This window comes from Pelobates fuscus, chromosome 11 (assembly GCF_036172605.1).
Source record: "Pelobates fuscus isolate aPelFus1 chromosome 11, aPelFus1.pri, whole genome shotgun sequence".
NCBI lineage: Eukaryota > Metazoa > Chordata > Amphibia > Anura > Pelobatidae > Pelobates > Pelobates fuscus.
In genome coordinates, this window is record NC_086327.1 from 123,080,751 (window position 1) to 123,106,191 (window position 25,441).

Genomic DNA, 25,441 nt, shown 5'->3' on the forward strand with positions numbered 1-25,441 from the left:
ACAGAGAAAAGTAGAAATGAAACAATGTATATCCATTTCTCCCCTTCATTTCCAATGTTTGCACTGGCTCTGCCTTGTCTGAACTGGATATTGACGTTATCTGCTATATCTTTAAAGGGACACAAATGTATTCCTAATGCTATTGCCTTAATTATCCTGTTTTAGCACACCACCACCCCAGTGTTTATAAAAAAAAAAAAAAAAACTATAAAATGCATTTTACTTACTTCTCTCCAGCACCAGCGTTGCCTCCACCCCCTCCCCCCCCCCACTCCTCACTTGATGTACATGGAGCTATGCCTCCAGGATAGAGGTCCAGCCCAATGCTCCACATAGAGGACCACGGCTATGCAATGATTCTCTGTGACAAGGCGTGTGCACATGCGTGTGACATCACGGTATGCCTAGGTAGGAGAACTGGGAAGTAACAGTCCCGGCTCTCTTATCCAGATTGCTTTGAGGCGTGATTTAAAGCCATGCTTCCAAACCTTCTAAATATTAAAATACTGCTCTTTAGAGCCTAGGACAAAGGTAGGGGAAGGGGTGAACTACTGTAGACACTATAACAACTTCCTGTATGTTACGTTGTAATTGTCAGCATAAAATAGTTACAAGTTCTAGGTGATGGTGCAACGTTTTATTCACCAGTGCAAATTCCATAGAAGGGATAGTTCTCTTTAAATAGGACTATGGGCTGATGGCAGAATATACATTGGGGTTCACCATATACTTCTCACTTCAGTATGTGCTCCTATTAAAGCAGCTCTGTCACTTTGTGGGGTCTTTGCATATTTTGTGAATGCCCCCGGATGGTGACTTTACCACTTGGCGTTCGGTGCCCGCTGGGTGCAGGGGAGGGTAAGTTGGTGTTTAATCATGAAACACATGGTTACAGTGAACATTGCATTGCAGGATTTAGCCCAAAATATCTAAATATTAAAGTTTTCCAGCTCTGCTATGGTCGCAGTTTTTCCAGTTCGATCTTTAGTGAATAAACTCCTTTGAAGCAGTCGTATTGGCCAGATAAAACTGAAGCGTTTGAAAAGGAAAGTAGAGGGCAACAGTTAAGACATAGACAGATCTTTTCTTGCAGTAAAGATATAAGTTGGTTATAATTTGTTTCGTGCGTCCATCCATAACATCTCTGTTATGTTTTATAAGGACATTTTAAAGTGTTAAGAATGGTAGCTAGCAGACTGAATGGTTATTGACCATTTTTCAGCCCGTCACTGAATGTCCTTTCCTTCTGGCGCTTTCTCTTCCCTCATCTGCCGAAGGTAGATCTGCATTCGGCACTCCGGTAACTGCGGAATTCTGTGGGACAAAAAAATAAGAATATTTGATATTGCAACATTCCATTGATCTTCTAGGTGGTTAATTTCCTTCCTTGCTCACTATTCCAGATGTATTTCACCGGTTATGATGATGGTCAGTCATTTTATTAGTCTATGTACCTTTTTGTTTTAACAGACTTGTGTTTTCACTCGTCCAGTGCTATTCCTGTCCATGGCTTTTGCCATATATAGCGGGATCTATTCTAAAGTAACATTGCTGATACAGATTACTGCTGCAACTGTTTTACTGTAAGAAACTTAAATTCTCTTTTAAACTGTTTAGTTTCCAAAGCTTTAATAGTCTTCGATGTTAGTTTTTTTTTTTTTTTTTTGCCTTTTATTCCACGGATGACAGCTCTACTGTATGCAAAGAGGCAAGAAATATTTGTACCCGTCATTGTCCATTGCTTTGATTGGCATATGATGTAATAATATTTTGATGTCTGTATAAATATTGTATATATCACACACTTGGGAATCACAAATTCCGATGGGCAATAACCCCTTGGAACTGCTGGGCTTTGTTCCACATTTTTACTCTTGTTTACATTCAAATCTCTGTGCTGCTCTCTATATTAAAATGAACTACAGTCTCTGGATAAGTACCGGTAAGCCTCTCTGTGCACTGTGGTAAAATCTCTTTCACCCATCAGCTCCAAGTTGTCCTTTTCTGGCTTGCAGTTCTTCACCATCTCTCCCTTTTTTGGCACAAATGTGGTTCCTGTTGTAGTCTTGCTGTCCAGCCTGATCTGTGTGGATAGAATCAATTACTTTGTTGCTGGACAACCATCTACAGTGGAGCTTTGTTATTAACATCATTACAAGGTATGAAACCCATATAAAACCAAGTGCAAATTTAAATGATTGTAATGTTTAACAGTGTCCTGTATACTGGAAGATATATTATTTGTATTTAGAGATGTAGGTTTTCAATAACTCCCATCTTGTTCATTTTATAGTAATTTAGATCTCTATACTACATTGTAATGGGCTACATTTACCAACACAGAGCATCACTAGTAATTGCATACATTATTTAATAATATCTCAAGTTAGTCAATTCCTTTTTTTATACATATAACAGGTCCTACACATATATAAAGCTGCAATGGTTTAGATGTGGCACAGTGCCTTATGCAGTCCTTGCTGCATTTTACAGGCCACTATTGCCATAGGCAATATTGTCTTATTCTGTAAAGTGGTTACTTACTGGGTTTTCATTCTTCAGATAAACAGCACAAACGTGGTCGTGGCAACCACTAGACCGGGGGAATAGATGCAGGCTCATAATATATGTCAAGGGGGAAGCAACGTTCAGCATTCTAGATGTGGACTACCTCTCCCATAATGCTCGTAAACATCTACAAGATCTGGAGTGCTGAAAGTTGCCTGTCCCTGATGTATTAAATACATCAAATTATTATTATTATTATTAAATTATTTATGCCCCCGCTCCATCCTCCTCGTCGGTAATGGCCAATTAGGGAGGGAGGAGGCTGCGTTTTATGACCCAAGTATTTGATCTATAGGAATATATTTGTACAGAGAAGCAATTTCATTCAGCTCGTGAGGTGTAGAGGTTATATCTTTTAGCATTACAATTACATGCACCTTCATATCTCACCAAAGGTCTCAATGAGGTGCCATCTTTGGGGTCACCATGCCGTTTACGTGGCTGTACCCCCCAGTCCTGGAACACTGTTTTGCTGTGCGTGGAACCATCAAACTTTGCATTCAGAGGCCGGAGGACTGAACGTGGTCGTCGAACAGGTTCCTTGGGCTGCATTTCTGGTGGAAGGAATGCAAGCTGACGAGAGAGTTCATTATAGCTTTAAAGTGGGGAATAGTATTCATTTTAAAGAGTTTTAAGCAAAAGTTGAATTGGCAACTGGGACAGAATTAGAACAAAGGAAATGTCAGGGCATAGAGGCAGAGATGTGAACAAGCGGGACAAAATCTTAAAAAAATTAAAATAAAAAATGGATGCTGAAAAGATTGCATGCAACTGGGAAATGGCAAAAAAGGAGACAATTGGAAAATAGACAACCTGCCTAAGACACTATTGGTTATTCACTAAAGTGAGAATTGCTGTGAAATCAAAGTAGATTTCAAATGTTATGCCAACAGCTGAACTGAAACAAATACATGACTTGTAGAATTTTCCATTTAATTCGGCTTTTGTTACCTAAACTGTGAAATTCACTCAGAATTCCCCACAATTTACCCTTTAGTAAATAACTCAATACTTATGCTCTGGTTTAATATCTAGATAAAACAAAAACCCTGATCTATGTTCTTGGAATTGGTATGGAAAAAACTAAAAAAAGGCCACGTTTTCAGTTTCCAACCCAAAATGTGGGTTGGCCTGAGTGGTTCTAATGTTTGTAGGCTTGTTGCTCCAAAGCTGTGCACACAATTTTAAATATGCAATGTATTTTTTTTTTTTATAAGTATATGAATGTTATATTTTCTACTGCCATGCAATGCCCGTGTTACAGTTTCCATGGAAAAGTCTGTAAGATTTTTCGATTCTAAAACGTTAATGGGAGGATATAATGGTAAAATAACATTTGAAAGTATGACAAATGAATAGACAGGAGACTTTCTCTTACCTTTGTCACAGTGTTCCCATCCACTTGTCCACCACGCTCTCTACCCATAATGCTTAGCTCCTCATTTAGGTGAGCAAGTTCAGGACGAGGGTATTTCAGTGGGTCCCAACCAGGGAATGCCTCTCTTTGAACTGTCTGAAACTGGTTACTGAGGAGGAAACCACAAATATATCTCATCTACTTCTGATGACGTAGCCATTTTCATAGCCTATAATTAATCACTTTTGTTTATTGCCCTAATCTAGAGTTGTCCAGCTAGTAACCCACGGGCCACATGTTGCTCCGTAGGCTCCTATTTGGACAGATTTAGATAGACTTGATGCTTGCATAGTGTTCCTCACCCAATTTACCTGTAGTGGGTATTCACCGTCAGGTTATCTGGTGGTGGGTGGGCGACTTTGCTTGGTTCTGGAGCCTGATGTGGCATGGGGAAGTCTCTCTGATACTTGGTTGTGGTCTCCATTTGTGGTCGGTCTTTGTCGATTTTTGGTACATTTTCCTTCCTCCTTGTCACCTTTTCCAGAGGCAGAGGGAAAAATGTGGACTGATTTGTGGTTCTCATGTCGTGTTCGCCTTGAATAAAAAAAATAGTTATTCAGAAACAAAAAACAAGAACAAAAGGATAAGAAAGCTGTGATTATACTACTACTAATAAAAGTCCTTCAATAGTTCAAACATTTGTCTTATAACATTTGAATTGTGACTTTTAGTCCCTACATATACGCATGGTTGAACTTTATTTACCATTCATATCTCTTGACAAAATATATAAAGGACTGAAACCCATGTATGTGTGTATATATGAAAAATAATTATATATATATATATATATATATATATATATAAATTGTTCATATAGAATAAAAAACAAACAAACACACATTTACATAACAGGGTAACGTAAAACCATCTTCCAACGAATATTGTTGTCAATTTATCATTCTTAGGTCAATTCAATCATAAAAAAGTGCACACCTTTAATTTAAAATATATCTACCATAAAGCACAGTAACTTGCTTAAGTTCCCCTTGGTTCCATTTTTTACAGCAAGGGTTACGCTAACCAAAAAAATGTGTTTGCCTAAAATACAGTTTTTGGGTTGGAGTTATCTCTTAAATATTGTAAAACTATCTTTAATTAATTAATACTGTTGTCAATTTATATTTTCTGTAAACAAAATCTTTGACCCTGAAACAGGATAAAATACAGGTGGATTGGCGCTGAAATAGCAAAATAGCGACAACCCCCAGTGTCTAGAAACTACTCAAAAGACACTACATAAATCAATAACAGCAAATACAGTGAGGGGGTGCTCCAAACACAGTGATTAATACTTAGTACTGTGAGACCTCCTGATCGTTCTGTAAACGTTTTTACAAAAATAGACATGGCATAATACTGTATACAATACAATTGATCAATAACAGAGGTAATGGGTCTTTTTTTAAGTCCTTTTACAGTCCTGGGTAATATAGATTTGTAATGAATTATTATTATATCTATCTGGGAAAGGCGGAGATTGAGGTGTCGTGCTGATAGCTTGAATAAGCTTATTATTTACTTGCTGATACAGCCAGAGCCTGTTCCCTAAGGCTCTGAAGATTGTGAGTGACCATTACCTCTCTGTTATTGATCAATTTTATTGTATACAGTATTGTACTATGTTTATTTTTTATATAATCTTTTACAGAATGATCAGGGGGTCTCACAGTTCTAAGTATTAATCACTGTGTTTGGAGCACCCCTCACTGTATTTGCTGTTATTAATTTATATTTTCTGTCTTTTGTATATTTTGTGTATACATGAATATAGAAAAAATATGCAATCTTTCATGAACTTTTCTCGAGAGTTTTAAATAAAGCAGAAAAATGTGTGTATGGGTTGCAGGGTACTAAAAGTTGCATAACAGTCAAATGTTATTATATTTGTTTTTTTTTTTCAATTTATTTTTATCTTTACTGTCATCTTCAGATACTGAAAAAAGGTCTGTTATACCTTAAAGGGACCTTAACGTCATCAAAACAACTTTAGCTTAATGAAGCAGTTTTGGCGCACAAATCATGTCCCTGCAGTCTCACTGCTCAATTCCTGCCATTTAGGAGTTAAATAACTTTATGAACCCTAGTCACACCTACCTGCATGTAACTTACACAGCCTTCCTAAATACTTCCTGTAAAGAGTCATCTAAAGTTTATCCTTTCTTTATTGTAAGTTCTGTTTAATTTAGATTTTTCTTCTCCTATGCTATGCTAATAGCTTGCTAGACCCTGCAAGAATCTCCAGTATGTGATTAAAGTTCAATTTACAGAGAAAGAGATACAATTGTTTAAGGTAAAATACATCTGATTGAAAGTGAAACAGTTTTTCATGCAGGCTGTGTCAATCATAGACAGGGGAGGTGTGGCTAGGGCTGCATAAACAGAAACAAAGTGATTTAACTCCTACATGGCAGTAAATTGAGCAGTGAAATTGCAGGGGAATGATCTATACACTAAAACTGCTTTATTTAGCTAAAGTTGTTTAGGTGACTATAGTGTTCCTATCGTGACATCTAAAATGTAAATAAATTCTACTTTTCATACCTTCCATATGTAGATGACTCTCAATTGACTTCACTGGGGCAATTCTTGTCATCTTTTTCTCTGTAAAGTGATCTTGGGTTGTGGTTTTCATCTGGTGGCTTTCACCGGAGAAGAGAATGGATCCTGTATAATTTTTCACAAGAGATAAAAGAAAAGAAATTGACTTATAAAATGAGGTGTATACAGAGTGGAAATATTATAAGTAATTGAAACACAAACAGTGGTTGTGGTAAAACAAAGCACAATCTGTAGGTATACTTGCAAACATGGAAATCACTCTGACACCTATTAAGGAGACAAAAACAGAAAGAGAGCTAGTGCAGCATAGAAATTGACTTATAGATCTATAAAATAAAGCAAACAGAGGTGCCCTTAAGGTATTACACCCACAAGATTGGAGTGGTAAAAGCGCCACTTGTTGCTATAGCACTCAGGGAGGTACAACGAGTGGTGCTTTTACCACTCCATTCTCGTGGGTGTAATACCTTAAGGGCACCTCTGTTTGCTTTATTCAAAAGAAATAGACTTATACCCTTAATGTCCAAGTCCGATATGAACAAGGAAATGGAATACTAGATGCGTTCCAAGAGGATGACGAGAGACGCCACGTGGTGGTGCGTATGGAACGCACCTTGGCATTCCACCGGAATTAAAAAAAATAAAAAATATAAAAATTAGTACTTACATAAGACGCTATGTACATAAAGAGACATCCACACACCAACCGAGGAAGCCTGAACCGGGCGAAACGCATTTTGGTAGATTGGACTATCCATAAGGACATTTATTTATCTATTCACTATTTTATTTTTATCCCTTTGTTTTAATAATTGGAATAAATACAATTTTATTTTGGTTTCCTGAGTAGACCCATCCTATTTTCGTATTAAGGAGTGGATCTCCTTAAGGATCCAGAGGCACCTTAAACCAGAGCCAGGTAGCATTATGGCTCTACCTTTGTGAGTGTACCATACATCCAAACTTGTACATTTACTTATTTATAAGTTTGATCAGCACTATTTGTGTTCCTTCTCTGTTTTTGCAGAACCTGTAGATTTAAACAGAGAAAGATATGTATTTATAAAGCTTCACCTATTTTTTGTATAGCATCCATATATATCTCCACTAAATACCCATTGTTCTCCCGTGATGTGCACTTTGAATACTTTGTTATATATAGTTGGATAACTATTGCTGGCAAATGCACGAATAGTACTTTTTAATGATCCACCTAATTGCTTCCTCTTCCTAGTACCTGCCACAGCTGGTAGCTCTCCATATTGTGGTTGGCGTTCTGACTTCCACTCTTTGTAGTCCGCCTTGTTTGTTGTGCTGGGCTGAAATTTGGAAAGTGGTGGAGGGCGCAAAGTGTCTGCTGGTCGTCTGATTGCAGCTCTTTCTCCCTCTTTTGGAGGATAATGCAGACTGTAGAGTGTTTGGTCCATCATGGGCTCTTGTGGACCCTGGTGATAGCTTTCCTGTGTTGAAGGAAGATGGTATTGGGTTTACAGTTATTTAACAAACTACATCACCATTCACTTCAAGCCAGGCACAGCCAGGGCACGCAATGCAAATGAGGAGAGGAAACATAAACATTGTTTCTTTTCTCTTGCTCTCGTAATGCCTTCTCTGTGTTGCCAGCCAGATGCAAAGAACAGGGCTTATCATAGTGATTGACAGGGAGTAAAATGGAGGCACACATTTTTCACACATTTTTTTTTTTTAAAAAATACGTAAACATAATATTTAAAATCATGAAAAATGTCAGTTCTCCTTTAAAAGTCATTATTTCACCTACTTACAAATTAATCATTTTGAAAGATCATTTGATATTTTCATACCAGGGCATGCAATGCTTGCGACACCTCCCCTAATAAATATAAAATTCATCTGGGTCACACATTTCCCTATGCATCAAAATACAGAACAACAAAATCAATTTCTGTAGCTCCCACATATCCTGAAGCATCAGTTAGAAGATGATTGCCAACAAATCTTTTAAGTATTTTCTTTTGTACCTTACTCCCTATGTCTCACGATGCTGATCGTGTGTCCTTAAATGAACTGTATTTCTGACTATAATACAGATTTTTTTTTTTATTCCCTGTCATCAAAAGGCTAACATGGTCGATTTACTTAACTCTGAATTCTACTGAATTGAATTTCAGATGTCAAACTGAGGTTAAATTAGTCATATTGTGACTCTCAATAACTTAGTTGGAAACATTTTCCAGATCAGTTATTTTAACCTAATGTACAAAAAAAAATAAAAAGTATTATACTGATAATACATAATAGGGAAATAACGCATTAAGAATTACTAAATAAAACATACAACTCTGAATGTTTCTATTTTGAGACAAATCCCAGGGGTATTCTACTCTGTCCAATTTATTAACTGGTAGCCATCCCGCAGACAACACTATTCAGAAAAATGGGAGGCTTTCCAAAGGCAAGTTCACATGCACTAATTAAAGGGACACTATAGGCATCAAAACAACTTTAGCCTAATGGAGTGGTTTTGGTGTATAGATCATGCCCCTGCAGTCTCACTTCCCAATTCACTGCCATTTAGACAAGTCATTTTGTTTATACAGCCCTAGCCATACCTCCCTGCAAGTGACGTACACAGCCTTCCTAAACACTTCCTGTAAAGAGTCATCTAATGTTTATACTTCCTTTATTACAAATTCTGTTTAATTTTTAATTTCGTATCTCCTGTTCTGCTACCAGCCTTCTAGACCCCGCAGGAGCCTCTTGTGTGTGATTAAAGTTCAATTTAAAGAGCAGGAGATGAAAACACCTAGAGCAAGTTAACATCTGATTGAAAACGAAACCATTTTTTTTTTTTATGTAGACTCTGTCAGTCACAGCCAGAGGAGGTTTGCTGCATAAACAGAAACATAGATTTACTCCTAAATAGCAGTGTTACTGCAGGAGCATGATCTAGAAACCGAAACTGCTCCATTAAGTTACATTTGTTTTTGATGTCTATATTAACCCATTCAAGTCAGCGTGGACCAGGCCCAGACTGGCCATCGGGCATACCGGGCAAATGCCCAGTGGATTGAGGACGACAGGGGAGATCAGTGTATCTGCCCTGCCAGCCCATGCAGAGCCAGTGCTATCAGAGCGCCGGCCCTGCTGTGTGCCTTCATGGGCCGGTGGGGAGACAAGCTATCTCCTCACTGGCCCACAGGCACTGAGATGAAGCCACTGGCGGGGGAGGGAGAACCAGGGGGAGCTCTATCCTTCAGCTCCGCGTTACTCTCACAAGATCGGAGCGTTGCCGCCGTTACTATGGCAACACTCCAATCTCGTGACAGTAAACTCTACCCTAGGAACTGCAGGGCAGAGTTCACTCCTCACCGGACCACCAGGGCTGGCAACAAGGTCCACCCCTACCAAAGGTAAGAAGGAAGGGGGGACATAAATATAATAATAAAAATAAATAACAAAAAAAAAACAACATATATATGTTTGCTATTCTTATCCGTGCTTGTCATTGGTGATGACAAAACACCCCCCTCTCTGGCCCACCCCCTTCTCAGTGGGCCGCTGTGATTCAAAAATGCCCGAGCTGAAGTTTTTCCCAGTCCGGCCCTCAAGGGGAGTCTTTGATATGCACATCACATAAATGCGTAATAAACACTTTATATAACATCACGCAATTGCTTTCCCCAAACCAAACAATTTCAGCGTCACTGTTACTTTCAGAGTCTTTACATATATTGTCACTTTTTGTGCATGCACAAGAGTACATTGAAAATCCTGTGAGACCTCAATAGCCACCATGGAACTTCTCTCACAATGCATGAGTAAATTTTCTGGAAATTGCCAAAAATTAGCAATGGAATTTTGTCAACCTCTGCTCTGCCAATAACACTACATTCTTAATACCTCCGTGGTCACTTTGGAATTTCACGGAGGGTATAATTACACAAAAATCTTGAATGTTCTATGATGCATTTGGAGGAGAGGACGTGAAGCAAGTTAGTAAAGTTTGCAGAGGGAGAGGAAAGGATGTTAACAGTTTGATTGTTATGCTATTTTGAAGAAGTGGGCTTTTTAGTAATTATCTTTTCTTCTGATGAATGGAGATGGGGAGAGTCTAATGAAGCAGGGAATATAGTCCTATGGGAACTAGAGAAGACTTGAAGATGAGAGTTGGTGGTGTGAGTATGAACAGAGGACAAGACCAGGAATATTTTTAATAGTACCCTAATTGATCTGTAATCCAATCAGACCATACCTACACCAACATTCAAGCAGTTGGACATCTTCAATGTACAGAAAATGTGTATGCTAAGCGTGTGCTCATGAAAATAAATACAAGATTTTATATTATTTTTCTTTTCTTCTAAGCTTACCAAAGGAATGACCGGCTTGGTTCTGTCCCCAAATGGCCGAGCTATAAATTCTGATCTTTGTGTAGTCGCCAAGTTCATGGGTGGAAGACTGGAAAAAAGTGGCGTTCTGAGAGGCCTCTTGCTGCTTCGAGGAAGCACATCTGGAGACAAAAGAAACCCCAAAATTGTGGTTACATTATAAACATCTTAGTTCTCTCGAAAATGAGCTGAAATCATAAACATTTAGGCTACCATTTCTCCAACATTTAGGCAGATAGTGACATTATAATTTTTGATGAAGATGTGACGACAAGAGGGAGATTTTAGGTAACTTCTTGATTTACTGATTTAGAATAATACCAAAGTATCTCATATTGAAAATGAAGTAAAGGAACACTCCAAACACCATAAGCACTGCCGCCTACCACTGCCCTCTTTGCAATTCGAAGCTCTGCTGCTGAGCTAAACATGGTCGTGCAGGTCCACACTCATTGGCTGAGAATACCCAGCTGATGCTCTAAGTCAACGACCTAAGCCTCAATTTCAAGGCTTAGCTCAGTGGAGCATATTGAGCTCTGCAGGTGTTCTGGCACCAAAAGAACTGGCAATGAATGCCAAGCTGACCCCAGGTAAGTTGTTAAACAATTTGACTACTTATAGAAACATAGAATGTGACGGCAGATAAGAACCATTCGGCCCATCTAGTCTGCCCAATTTTCTAAATACTTTCATTAGTCCCTGGCCTTATCTTATATCTAGGATAACTATCCCACGCACACTTGAACTCCCTCACTGTGTTAACCTCTACCACTTCAACTGGAAGCCTATTCCATGCATCCACTACCCTCTCGGTAAAGTAATACTTCCTGATATTATGTTTAAACCTTTGCCCCTCTAATTTAAGACTATGTCCTCTTGTTGTGGTAGTTTTTCTTCTTTTAAATATAGTCTCCTCCTTTACTGTGTTGTCTGTATTTAAATGTTTCCATTCTTGGCACCATAATCACCACACCGGTACAGCAGGTTGTAGTGGTTGTGGTGTTTAAAGTGTGTAATTAAACTACAATAGATGTGTTTATAAAGGGCACCCTAGTTAATGTAAGGTAAGAAACAGTGGGTGTGCCTTGCAAATATTGTTTTCTTTTAAGTGTGTTTAAAAAAATATTGGCTCCATAGCTCCATATATTTGGAATATTAATTCACCTTATCTCTGGATAAGGATGAGCTTTAATATTCTATAAAAAGAAAAAAACAAGAGAAACAAAATAGATATTGCTTTTTTTTATTATTACTTCTAGATTAAAACGCAGGAAAAAGCGGATTTGTAAATGATTGAACTACGGGTACTTGCACTATTACCGAATTACATTTGCAATAACTGTCAAGAATTACTGATAATTTCATTCCGGGGATGTGGCAGAGTAAATCTCATTTGCAGTTGATCATCTGCAGCAAAATGAAATGGTGCGTATCTGCACTCGGAATTAAAGTCGTCACATGTTTCCACCATTTTTCCAAAATTATTTCAGCGATTAAATTAAAGTTTGTTTTCATTGAATATAGGTGTTAACGTTTTTGATGTCTCTCTCTATCAGAGAATTTACGTGGAGAATACACAGACTGGATTGTACACAAAGGTCCGACTGATCCCGGTCCTGACTAGCAAAAATGCCAGACATTCTGATGATAAAACCAGGATATTGTTCACAAGATTTATCAATGTCTGGGTTTTCTGGTACCGATTCTGAATTAACTTTACTATTGATTGGATTTTAGATTGTCCAGATGCAACAGAGAGGCTGAAATGATAAAAAAATACACAACTGAATGCTCAAATACAGATCAAGATTATCGGAATTCAGTTGGATTTTAACCCCTTAATGACACAACTTCTGGAATAAAAGGGAATCATGACGGAATATATCCGTCGTCTGTCCTTAAGGGGTTAATTCTGTCCAATACAAGTTGTTATTATTACAAACGGCTGTAATTGGTACCAATTTAACACCTAACTCCGGGGGACAAATGCTTAACTCCGTAGAGGGGTCCAATATAACTGAAACATAGTTGTTTTGTTTATTTATTTTATTTATGTATTTTTGAACTCAATTGTTTTATTAATTTATTATTGTTTTGACCACTTGTCCCCTGGTTGCTTGCTCTCCTATTAGCAAATACTGTGAATATATTTTAATTTTCCTGGTAAAAGTGGGCAAATTTGCCCTCTACTTGAATTGTTCAAAGTGGTTATAGTTGGAATTCTGTGTTAGATAAATATGGGAATCCTATATACCAATAAATTGGGTAATAATAAGAACACCTGGATGTTGGGCTAAGGCAACATCCCCAGGACGTACTTAAAAAGCAGAGTAATCTGAATGTACCTTTCCTGGTTAAATACTTTGTTATTATTATTATTATTATTATTATTATTTTATAACGGATTTGTATGTGAGAAATACCGTTTTTTTTTAAGCAAACACCACATTGTAGAGAATTAGTTGATCATTTGGTTTCAATAATAAAAATTCAACCGTATTGGCCTTGAATAAATGTAAGGATTGCAAATCTGTTTTTTTGCTGATCTGGACTGTGTTTAAACTTTAGCAAATAATCCTAAAGTTAAAGGATCACTATAGTGTCAGGAAAACAAAGCAGTTTTCCTGACACTATAGTGCCCTGAGTGTGTGTTTTTTTGTTTTTGTATGTATGTGTACGTATGTATGTGTCTTTCTGTATGTCTGTTTGTGTGTGTATGTCTGTCTGTATATGTGTATGTATGTGTGTGTCTGTCTGTGTGTGTTTGTATGTATGTGTTTGTATGCATGTGTTTGTGTGTGGGTGTGTATGTATGTATGTGTGTGTTTGTATGTGTGTGTCTGTATGTATGTCTGCGTGTCTGTATGTTTCTGTGTGCGTCTGTATGTCTGTGTGTGTGTGTATGTCTATGTGTGTGTGTCTGTATGTATGTGTGTGTGTTTATGTCTGTTGTGGTAGTTTTTCATCTTTTAAATATACTCTCCTCCTTTACTGTGTTAAATAGCAAGGTTATACAGTGGAATAGTGGAGATAAAGTCAGGTGGCATGAAAAAAGGATGGTGATAGTCTATTCAATAAAGAGTAGACGACCTTTAAAGGCACCCAGACCACATCATCTCAATCTCAATGAAGTGATCTAGTTACAGCAGCACTGTAGTTTTAAACCTATCATATAAAATATTGCCTTTTTGTAGATACAGCAATGTTTTGATTTCAGGGTTAAGCATACCTGTAGAAGCTGTCTTCCACTGAACTTGTTGATCTCAGCCAGGGAGGCAGGGCAACCACAGCGAGGCCAGCACAACGAGTGGGTAAAGGAAATTAAAAACTAACTAGTAATATCCTAACACTATAGTGTTCCTTAAGCCGTGGTCATTTTAAAAGAGATTTGCAATATTTAGAAAAATCTTTACATTCTCTATAATCAACCAGTGTCGAGACCATAGAGAACATTCATGCTTTAGTTTAACGAGAGTCCAAGTGTCTATCACTCACTTCGTGGAGCGTTGAATGTCGACTTATAGTGGGAGATGTAGCAATCGCCCTTTATATAGTTTCCCTGGACACGTCGCTGCTTTCTGCAGTCTTTGTGGTGTTTGTGACGTCTGAAGAGAAATTGTCCAGAAATAAAGATTATTGTCTGTTAGTTTGTGTATATGGTTATAACTGATATATGGAAAAGCCCACATTATTATTGTATTGTTTTCTTAGTCGTTCATTGAAAGTCTGCCAGTTACAAGGAATGGCCTTCCAGTAGAAGTGGTAAAAACGAACACAGTAGGGGTTCATTCACTAAACAGAGAATTGTAGCAAAGGGAAAACTTAATTGCAAACTTCAGATTTCATTCAGCACAATTCACTGTTCAGTGACCACTCAGGGTTTTTCACTATAGAGAGAATTCAAAGCGCATTCGAAGTAAATTGCAAATTTAAGGTCAAAAAAGCCAAACTGGAAACATTCTGCATCATTTCAGCTACCCTGGTCCTTAAATTTGAAATTCAAAAGTCCAAAATAATCAAACTGGAAAAGACAATGTGGACTGCAACTCCCATCACTATATGCCTGACTTAACCGTAACTCTAAACCACCTAACCCTGCCGATGCATTCTCTAACCCAAGCAGTTATATTTGCTCTCTTACGAATAACAATCTAATGACACAGCCCCCCTTGGAACACGGCCCTCCTTTAGAGTGGGGCTCAAACAACGCTCACCGTTTTAAATGCTCTAATTTGATGGAGATCTTTTGAACTCATACCCATAGTAAATCCTGTGTTGTGTTAATCTGATTTACTTTTGCGAATTTAAAATGGCTATTCTCGCAGACACTGTAGCAGGTGCTCTGATAATAAAACGGGATGGGACCACTCACCCACAGTCACACAGCTCACAGACACAGGTTACAAAAGGAGGCTCCATAGTCAGGATCTTGAGTACACTGTGGGCAAGATCCCTGTGTTGCGTTTCCATGGTTCCCCCCCAAACTCTCCCGCCTCACTCAGGAGGGGCCAAGAATAAATGAAGGGTTTAGAATCCGAAAGCCGGTTTTTCCAGAAGAGTCTGAAACAGTTTATTGTGTGGCAAGAAGCCGGCCCTTGGTCTGTGTACCTGACAACCTCACAGCAAACACTGACACAATGTGTACACACTGTCACAGCGACACATGCTTTAGTGATATAATGATCCACACAGAGACAATGCTGGACAGGAATCATATATATTATTATTAGTGATTACTTACTAAGCAGTGAATTGTTGTGAAGTGATAACATTTTTTCTAATCAGGTATTTTACCATAACATTTGAAATTCCTTTTAAATTCCTGATAACGAGGGATCTCAACGTGTTTTTCTGGGTAAAATGTTCTTGTAAATAAATAGTTATTTAGTTACTGTATAGGGCAGTGATGGCGAACCTTTTTGAGCCCGAGTGCCCAAACCGCAATACATGCCAAATGTTTTTCCTTAAAGTGCCAACACGGCAATTAAACCTGAATATTGAGGTTTAAGTTTAGAAAAAACAACTCGGACTGTTGTCCGAACTAATTAACAACTTTTGTTTTAAAAGAACACAACAACAGAGAGTTCAATGATACACATTTTAAATAATGATATAAATAGATAAAATTAAGCTTATATTTATTAGTATCTCCAACAAATGCAATACATACACACACAGACTGCTGAATATAGAGACTGCTGAGTACACAGACAGACAGTCTGCTGAGTACACAGACAGACAGTCTGCTAAGTACACAGACAGACAGTCTGCTGAGTACACAGACAGACAGTCTGCTGAGTACACAGACAGACAGTCTGCTGAGTACACAGATAGACAGTCTGCTGAGTACACAGACAGACAGTCTGCTGAGTGCACAGATAGACAGTCTGCTGAGTACACAGACAGATAGTCTGCTGAGTGCACAGACAGACAGTCTGCTGAGTGCACAGACAGACAGTCTGCTGAGTGCACAGACAGACAGTCTGCTGAGTGCACAGACAGACAGTCTGCTGAGTGCACAGACAGACAGTCTGCTGAGTGCACAGACAGACAGTCTGCTGAGTGCACAGACAGACAGTCTGCTGAGTGCACAGACAGACAGTCTGCTGAGTGCACAGACAGACCGTCTGCTGAGTGCACAGACAGACAGTCTGCTGAGTACACAGAGAGACAGACTGCTGAGTACACAGACAGACAGACTGCTGAGTACACAGACAGACTGCTGAGTACACAGACAGACAGTCTGCTGAGTACACAGACAGTCTGCTGAGTAATCAGACAGACAGACTGCTGAGTACACAGACAGACAGACTGCTGAGTACACAGACAGACAGACTGATGAGTACACAGACAGAGACTGCTGCGTATACAGACAGACAGACTGCTGCGTACACAGACAGACAGACTGCTGCGTACACAGATAGACAGACTGCTGCGTACACAGACAGACAAACGTACACGCAGACTGCTGAATACACGCACACACACTGCATTGAGGGGTGTGTGTGTGAGAGTTGCTGTGTGTGAGGGGTGCTGTGTGTGTGTGAGGGGTGCTGTGTGTGTGTGTGAGGGGTGCTGTGTGTGTGTGTGAGGGGTGCTGTGTGTGAGTGTGAGGGGTGCTGTGTGGATGGGGTGGTGGGTGTGGGGTGCTGTGAGGGGTGCTGTGTGTGTGTGAGGGGTGCTGTGTGTGTGTGAGGGGTGCTGTGTGGGGGGTGCTGTGCTGTGTGGGGAGATAGGGGTGCTGGGCGGGGGTAAGGGTGCTGTGTGTGTGGGGGAAGAAGTGATGTGTGTAGGGGGAAGGGGAGGGGTGCCGGGTGTGGGGGAGGGGAGCTGGGTGAGGGGGAGGGGAACTGTGTGTGGGGGGGGTAGGGGTACTGTGGGGGGATAGGGGTACTGTGGAGGGGTAGGGGTACTGTGTGTGTGGGGGGGTAGGGGTACTGCTGGGGGGTAGGGGTGCTGTGTGTGTGGGGGTTAGGGGTACTGCTGGGGGGTAGGGGTGCTGTGTGTGTGGGGGGTAGGGGTACTGCTGTGTGTGTGGGGGGGTAGGGGTACTGCTGGGTGGTCCGGTGGTGGCAAGTACTGCTTCCGGTTCGGGAGGCAGGGGAGGGATCTTAGAAGCAGCTCCCCTGTCCTCCCGCGCGATGCTGTGTGGAGCGTTGCCATGGTAACGCGTGGCAATGCTCCACACATCTTGCTCGCGGGAGGACAGGGGAGCTGCTTCTAAGATCCCTCCCCTGCCTCCCCCTGCCTCCCGAACCGGAAGCAGAGTAGGCGCCTGTCATTTCGGGCAGGCAGGTGCCTACTCTGCAGCGATGGCAAACCTATGGCCGCGTATCCACAGAAAGGGCCCGGCGTGCCACCTGTGGCACGCGTGCCATAGGTTCGCCATCACTGGTATAGGGGTTATAATAAATTAAATTTTCAGAACAATAACATATTTCACTATTAACAGGGCTGTAGATAAAATCGCCTCTTAACCATTTTTTTGACCCAATTTATGCACAAAAGTTAGTTTGGTTACAGCGATTTTAAAATTCTTGCATGGACCCATTCTTCAATATTACTGGATCAGTTGTATATATGTGTATATACATATGTACAAGATGAACGCTACAAAACAATTTGAATTATTATTCTGTGATCAGTAGAATGTCTTGTTGCTGCCCTTGATGGCCCACTGATATTACCTGAAACCCAAATTGGGATCCTGACCTGTGTGTTAAAAAACACTTTGACATGCATACCCCGCACATAAACATAAAAAGTCCAGTTTAATGTAAAAAAAAATATAAATTAGATCAATAACAATAAGAATCATTAGAACAAATTGTCCTGTCTGCAACTGACTATTCTAAAGTCTTTATTACAGTGCCCTGGGCCAGTGGGCTTCCCTGGGTGATTAACAGGACGCTTGGCATGCATTTTACCACTTCTTCAGGTACACGTGCCCCAATTCTGGGTGGTTCCACCTCCTTTGAATGCGCCAGTGAAGTGATTTGTGTCACTGTTCTATCCCCACTCTAGCCCTCCCACTGGCATTACGATTCACAAGACACCGAAGTTGGTGGTATGACAGTATAATGCCAGTAAATGGACAGCGGTCACATACAGTGATGTATAATTAATAAAAAACAAAAAACATGGTCCTAGATAATACGCAAGATTATTTAAATTCACACCAGTCACACAAGAGCAGTTTGATGATCTTAAAGTGACACTATAGGCATCCAGACCACTTCAGCTCATTAAAGTGGTCGTGGTGCATAGTCCGAGGTCCCATAATCCTGAAAAGGTAATTGTTGCCGTTTTTGATAAACAGACAGCCACTAGAGGGACTTTTGGGTGGTTGGCGAGAGAGGGGGAGCTATAGTGCAGGAAAACAATTTAGTTTTCCTGGCACTATAGTTTCCCTTTAACTACCGATAGTAATGGCCACACTTTATTTAGTGGTCTGTTCACCATAGAAGAAAATGACACAGAACTGACAGAACATTTCAACTTTTAGTCCATAGCAGTCAGGTCAGAAAAATTCTCCCGACAGTTATTGTCCCTGAACTACTATTTTGGTCTAAAATGTGGAAATCCTTGTCATTTATTCCCATTTCCCATTTTAATGAATAACTATGGAAGGGTACAATAATTAATTAGCCGAAGAGAAAATAAATGTTAACCAAAGTATGTTAACGCCACTTGCAATAAAGAACCGATTCTTAAATACACGACTTACTTATTGAGCGGACAATTTAGCATTTACCCCATGCAGAGCCATTGTGACAGATTAAATCATGCTCAACACCTTTGGCATAAGAAATGCGCTTTCCATTCACTGTTACAAACTTAAATTAGAAATATTGATTTCAGCCTCTGAAAAATGTATTAAATTACCTCTGTAGAGGCCCTCATTGCCAAGTGCCAGAACTGTGTGTTTAAATTAGATCCTCTCTAAGCAGAAAGAAAACTTTTTTATTATTATTATTATTATTATTATTGCCATTTATATAGCGCCAACAGATTCCGTAGCGTTTTAGAATATTATAAGAGGGGGGGATTTAACTATAAATAGGACAATTACAAGAAAACTTACAGGAACGATAGGTTGAAGACGACCCTGCTCAAACGAGCTTACAGTCTATAGGGGGTGGAGTATAAAACACATTAGGACAGGGAATAGAAGTCAAATAAGGTGGGAGTGAAGCAGAGCTGGAGGAGAGAAAAAAGTGCTGCCCTATAGGAGAGAGCAAGAGACAGGTATGTGAGGTAGAGGTTACTCTGGGAGGCCATAAGCTTTCCTAAAGAGATGGGTTTTAAGGCACTTCTTGAACGATTGAAGACTAGGGGAGAGTCTGATGGCGGTAGGAAGGGAGCCGCCCGCGCGAAGTCCTGCATGTATGAGTTAGTCGTATGCATGCGACCAACGTGCAGGAGAAGGTCACCGGCAGAGCGGAGAGGCCGAAAAGGGGCATACCTATGGATCTGTGAAGAGATATGAGGGAATAGAACTGGTCAATGCTTTATAGGTATGGGTTAGCACTTTGAATTGACTATAGGATACAGGAAGCCAATGGAAGGACTGACAGACGGGTAAGGTGTGAGAGGACCGACTAGATAGGAAAATGGCGGCAGCATTCATTACAGACTGTAGTGGGGCAATACGGCTTTTGGGAAAACCAATTAGGAGAGAGTTACAAGAATGCAGGAACTTACTAGAGCATGGACAAGCTCCTTGGTAGCATCTTGCGTAAGAAAGGGCTGAATGCAGGCTGTATTTTTAAGATGGAATCTACAGGATTTGTCAACATACTGGATGTGAGGCTCAATGGTGAGGCCAGAATCAAGTGTGACGCCAAGACAGCGCGCTTGCAAGGATGGACTTATGTGGATACCACTAACTTGAAGGGAGAGCGAAAGAGGAGGCTCAGTATTTCCTCCTCCTAATACAGAGCCTCCTCTTTCGCTCTCCCTTCAAGTTAGTGGTATCTTTCCTCCTCCTAATACTGAGCCTCCTCTTTAATAATAGTAATAAAGCTCAGTTTTAGAGAGATTGAGTTTCAGAAAGCGGGAGAAAATCCAGTCAGAGATGGAAGAAAGGCAAGCAGTGACACGTTGCAGGATGGCAGGGGAGAGGTCCGGGTAAGAGAGATATCTCTGGGTGTAATCAGCGTCCAGGTAGTAGTGGAATCCAAAAGAGGTAATACATTTGCCAAGAGAGGCAATATAAAGAGAAAAAAAAAAGGGGACTAAGGACAGAGCCTTGGGGGGACTCCAACCGAGACTGGACGAGGGTAGAAAAAGGAGACACTGTGTGAGCGTTGGGAGAGATAGGAGGAAAACCACAAGAGGACAGAGTCACAGAGACTGAGTGATTGAAGAGTTTGAAGAAGGAGAGCATGATCATCAATGGTGTCAAAGGCAGCAGAGGGGTCAAGAATAATTAGTATGGAGTAGTGGCCTTTGGATTTAGCTGCGATTAGGTTGTTAGTAACTTTGATAAGAGCAGTTTCAGTAGAGTGGAGAGGGCGAAAGACAGATTGAAGAGGGTCAAAGAAAGAGTTGGAATTGAGGAAGTGAGACAAGTATTTCCAGAAACTTTGAGGAAAAAGGAAGCAGGGATATGGGACGATAGTTAGACGGGGCGGATGGGTCAAGACATGTTTTTTTCAGGATAGGTACTACATGTTTAAGGTTAGCAGGAACAATGCCAGAAGAGAGAGCAGTTGAAGATGTGTGTTAAGGAAGGCACAAGACAAGGAGAGTGAGCTCTGGGTAAGTGAGAAATGAGGAGGGCTATACAAGTAGTCTTACAGCAATAATACGTAATGTGTCTTTAAAGTGACTCTGTCACCACCTGCGGTATTTTCAGATTTTGCAAAGACCCTAATGGTGTCTGCTGACTTTGGTGCCTTGTTGGCATTGGGTGCAGGGAAAGCAGAGGTTTACGTACCTGAGCCTGTCCCTCGCAGTTGCCACTATCTTCTTCCAGTCAATCTTGTTCAGCTTCTAGCGCTCTGCCTACCAGGAGCTCACGTTAGTGTTTAACTCTCGCACATGTGAAACATAGGGAATATATTAAGACTGTGTTGGAATTTCAGTGGAAGTCATTTTCCTGTTAAAATCTGCAAGGTTCCATAGAACATTGTGTGACTGGATTCTGTATACAATATGTTATTTAAATGACTATCTGGAGACTCGCCACCTCCGAGCCTTGAAGCACCAGTACATTACTGCGACTAAGTGATTTGGCATGAGTGCTTCCCCTGTGTTTGTGAATCCAGCGGGGAGAAAAAAAGGCCAAAAACTTAACTAGAAGTCAGGAGAGCAGAACAAAAGATGAGTTATCAGGACCAACATGTACTCAGGGATCACCAAAACCACTAAAGGGCCAATAGCCCCCAATGGATCTAGTCTTATATGGGGCTATACATGGTAAGTATTTGGCTGCACTGGGAAAATCCCTCCTGCCAACAGTCATTGAAGACTACTGTATGTGGCTGATGCCGGTAAGAAGGGCTTTACTGCGTTAGTGAGTTTTCCTCTCTGGCCTGGGTTGGATTTTTATTTCTGACCAAACAGTAAGAGGATCCTTAAACCCTTATTGATTACTAGTTTCTGAAGTGACTCACTATTACTGCTTGTAATGCTTCACTTTTACCACTAACCACCGAACTCTCGATCTACTGAAAACTTCTGCCATGTCTACTCTACACTCTTCATCAAAGAGAATCAAATAAGAATATTTATTGCAGTTTAAAAACACTTTATTGGGAGTATTATTGCTGTAAAGTTCTGTTATACACTCAGACACACCAATAATATGGAGCCCCTAGAAAAAGGGGAGAAATTTATTTATTTTTATTATGAATTAAAAAATAAATACATTTATTATAATTTGGAAGAAGAGGTAACTGGGCTCTAGGGAGAGCCCTTTTTCAAATTTAAACATTAGAATACTATTATTATCTGGTATTTGTAAAGTAACATCATATTCTGCAGGAATACAGTTGAATAAGGAATATGTACTGGTACCAAAGGAAGTGAAGAACCCTGTATAATGTGTTCTGAGGACAGGAATAAGGGTGGCAGTATTTGACAGCTTTTTTATTAATAATTTTTTGCTTGGGAGTGTGAGGCTTTGGGGCGTTTTATTATTCAGCAAATTTCAAGTTCGTAATCTTCTTTGATGTATCGGCAATGCATTGCCAAGGGCTTTTTAAGTTAACCCATTTTCATGCTGTTTTATCGCAGAAAATAGTCTGTAAGAGAAGGCATTAAATTCTCAGTCTAACTTGGTAGAAATATTGTTCTGCCTGGAAAAGTTCATTTTAGATCTTTGATTGTCTGATGTTAAAATAATTCCGAGGTCTATACGTCGTTCTGGGTAAAGTAGCAAAGGTCAGAGTGCCAGAGTCATAAAAGTGTATAAAAATAATATCCTGAATTCTTGCATTTGCCAGAAACGCAAAGTGCTGCTAAAAAACAAACTGTGCCAGCGCAATGTTGGCATTTACTGAATAAACCTATAAAAATAATGCTAACAGTTTGCCTGAAAAAGCAGCATTTAGATTCATTGTCCATCTTTTTGAGATCATTATTGTCCCCGTCCATGAATCATCACTTCTTCGTAGAAGAATACACCCTATGTTCTGCTCAATCATTTTTTCTTGCCCTTCTCTCTAGACGCCCGCAGTCCTCACCAAGCGCCGAATCAGTCCTGTGTTATCCCGTGTAACGATTAAAAAGCTGCTTGTCCCTGTTTGCCTGTTAATTGCATCCCATTATTTTCCTCTCTTCGTCCGTTTCCGTTTTGTGCTTTTGACAGCAACGCGATTACTGCAATAATAGGCTTACATAGGGTAATAGGCTTATGGCAGACATTATTTATGTCAAGGACAAGCAATTAAGCCAGGCCTGGCACATAATAATTAGATTTGAGCTGATGAGCTCATCTGTAATGTGTTTAGTTCAGATTAGCCGTTTATTGCTGGACCCTCCCTTCAGTAAGAATCAGCTAAGGGTGATACTCATTACTCATGCTTTATGCAACTGTATGTACCTCACTCACCGCTACAAATCAGGCTGTTTTATCCACACTTTTCTTAGCAAGAGAACAAAAAGGGAAATCATTCATTATGCTTTGTACTCAGACTAAACGGTTCTGGTGGGGGCATCTACAGGGAAAAGAGTCTATTGACACGGCCTAGGGAAATCAATCGGAAGGAGGTTTTATGACACTTGGGTTAAATAGACAAGACATATTCCAGCCATCATTTTACGACCCATGGAAAAAAGCATGTTATAATCTAGGGAGGTATTGACGAGTAAGTGAGAGTACTGTCCCATGTTCTATTGGTAGTTTATAGAGCAATTTAATAGAGCTGTTTCGGTAAAGTCACTTGGTATTATAAAGGTTGATGTCCAGTACTTATGAGCCACTGTGTGCCTGTTGGAGAACCTGGAAATGGCTGAGACACTGTTCTCTAGATCAGGGATTGGCAACCTTCGGCACTCCAGATGTTGTGGACCACATCTCCCATAATGCTCTTACACCCAAAAGCATCATGGGATTTGTAGTCCAAAACATCTGGAGTGCTGAAGGTTGCCTATACCTGCTCTAGATTCTAGAACACATTAATTGTTAGGTTTGTCCTATTTTAGTATGGTAAAGGAAGTCCAGGAGCCATATTTGTCATGGTAAAATTGGAACAATGAGCTAACTTTGAAGAAACTCTGTTGGTTTCCATGGTGATAGCCACTTATTTAGCACTTAATATTAGAATTGTATCTGGTTTTTATCTGATAAATGTGACTTTTTTTAATTTATTGTTTTTCTCAATTAAATGAAAGTTCCGATGGGCACCCCTTAGCACACTACTCAATTTACAGTAACATTTCCTCCAGGTAGAATAAAACTCCAGGTGTTAATCCCCAGGTAACAAGAATTAATTAGTACTCGAGTCTTTGTTCTCTAATTAGAACAGGCAGGTAGTACAACCTTGGAGAATGTATATGGTATGTTCAACATAACCGAGGGCTTGAATGCGCCATCCAATTCACTACTTCTTGATACGACATGAAATAAAAAAAAACGTGCAGTCTCTCACATAGAGTGATATTCAAGCATTTCTAAATGGAAAATTGGCAACACATTAAATATATTTGGTAGTAGATCTGGGTTCTATTGTTAGAGGTAGTTGTGGTGCAAGAGATTCAGTTTGGCACAGAATGGAGGAGAAACACGGTGGTGATATGTATCACTATTGAACGAAACTCTGCTACTGAATGGCAGAATGAAATGAAGGGGCGAGGTACAATGAAACAACATAATGATGGCATTGCAAACAGGAACACAATCCCTTTCAGAGCTGCTAGTTGATTTGTGCAAAAGATTGGGCAAACACAAAAAAAAGTTCCACCAAGATGGTGAACAATAGTGCAAGGGGTTTATCCTAGTGAAGCCAATGGATGAGATCAAGCAGCAAAGGATCACGGTGATTCAAACCAAAGATCTGGAATGAGTTGCTATAACAATTGATGCCACCTGTGCACCCACATCTACCATTATCTGAGCTGAACACAAAATTGAAGCATGGCACCTCCAGTCATATACAATTGGTGCAAGAAACCAGAGAATAGCATTATTCAGAAACCTACATTTGTAGACCTGTTATTAATAATGTCTCATGACCTGGCCAGGTCAGTCCGAAAACAATACAACTCGCACATCCGATCATCCAAAATTGTAACCTCCAAAGTGGAACATTTTGCTACTGCCAATTTTGTGTTCTTTTTTTTTTTTGAGATAAACACAATGTTCCAGAATTGAAAGCAATGTTGACATTTGGTAATTACAGTCCGGTTGTAGAGGATAAACATTAGCTTTGCAATTATTTATGGGAGTAACAGTAAATCATTCCCATTCATCCTGTGTTTGGATTTTTTTGAACCTTGTCTCAGTAGTCGTGGAATAAACACTGCGTTTGTTTTGCTAGCGGCAAGAAAATTTGTGATTGGAAAATGTAACTTTTCC

At 39.9% G+C, this 25,441-nt stretch overlaps 1 protein-coding gene across 1 annotated transcript; it reads right to left on the reverse strand.

Moving 5' to 3' along the window:
- Nucleotides 1-698: 698 nt before the first annotated feature.
- LOC134578155 (stabilizer of axonemal microtubules 1-like) lies at nucleotides 699-15,433 on the reverse strand. Its single transcript, XM_063437157.1, has 10 exons — nucleotides 15,290-15,433; nucleotides 14,413-14,522; nucleotides 10,900-11,039; nucleotides 7,785-8,007; nucleotides 6,530-6,652; nucleotides 4,297-4,519; nucleotides 3,947-4,094; nucleotides 2,959-3,141; nucleotides 1,941-2,083; nucleotides 699-1,314 (listed from the first exon to the last, which is right to left on the reverse strand). Exons 1-10 carry the CDS (start codon nucleotides 15,385-15,387, stop codon nucleotides 1,227-1,229), a joined length of 1,479 nt encoding a protein of 492 aa, XP_063293227.1. The 5' UTR covers nucleotides 15,388-15,433; the 3' UTR covers nucleotides 699-1,226.
- Between the last annotated feature and the right edge of the window lie 10,008 nt (nucleotides 15,434-25,441).

Excerpts from the sequence above, each read along its gene's own strand:
- LOC134578155 (XM_063437157.1), bottom strand. The coding sequence starts at position 15,387 with ATGGAAACGCAACACAGGGATCTTGCCCACAGTGTACTCAAGATCCTG. Across the intron at positions 11,040-14,412 it reads GACATTCAACGCTCCACGAA|ATGTGCTTCCTCGAAGCAGC; the intron begins GTGAGTGATAGA and ends TTTTGTCTCCAG. Across the intron at positions 1,315-1,940 it reads GTGCACAGAGAGGCTTACCG|AATTCCGCAGTTACCGGAGT; the intron begins GTACTTATCCAG and ends TTTGTCCCACAG.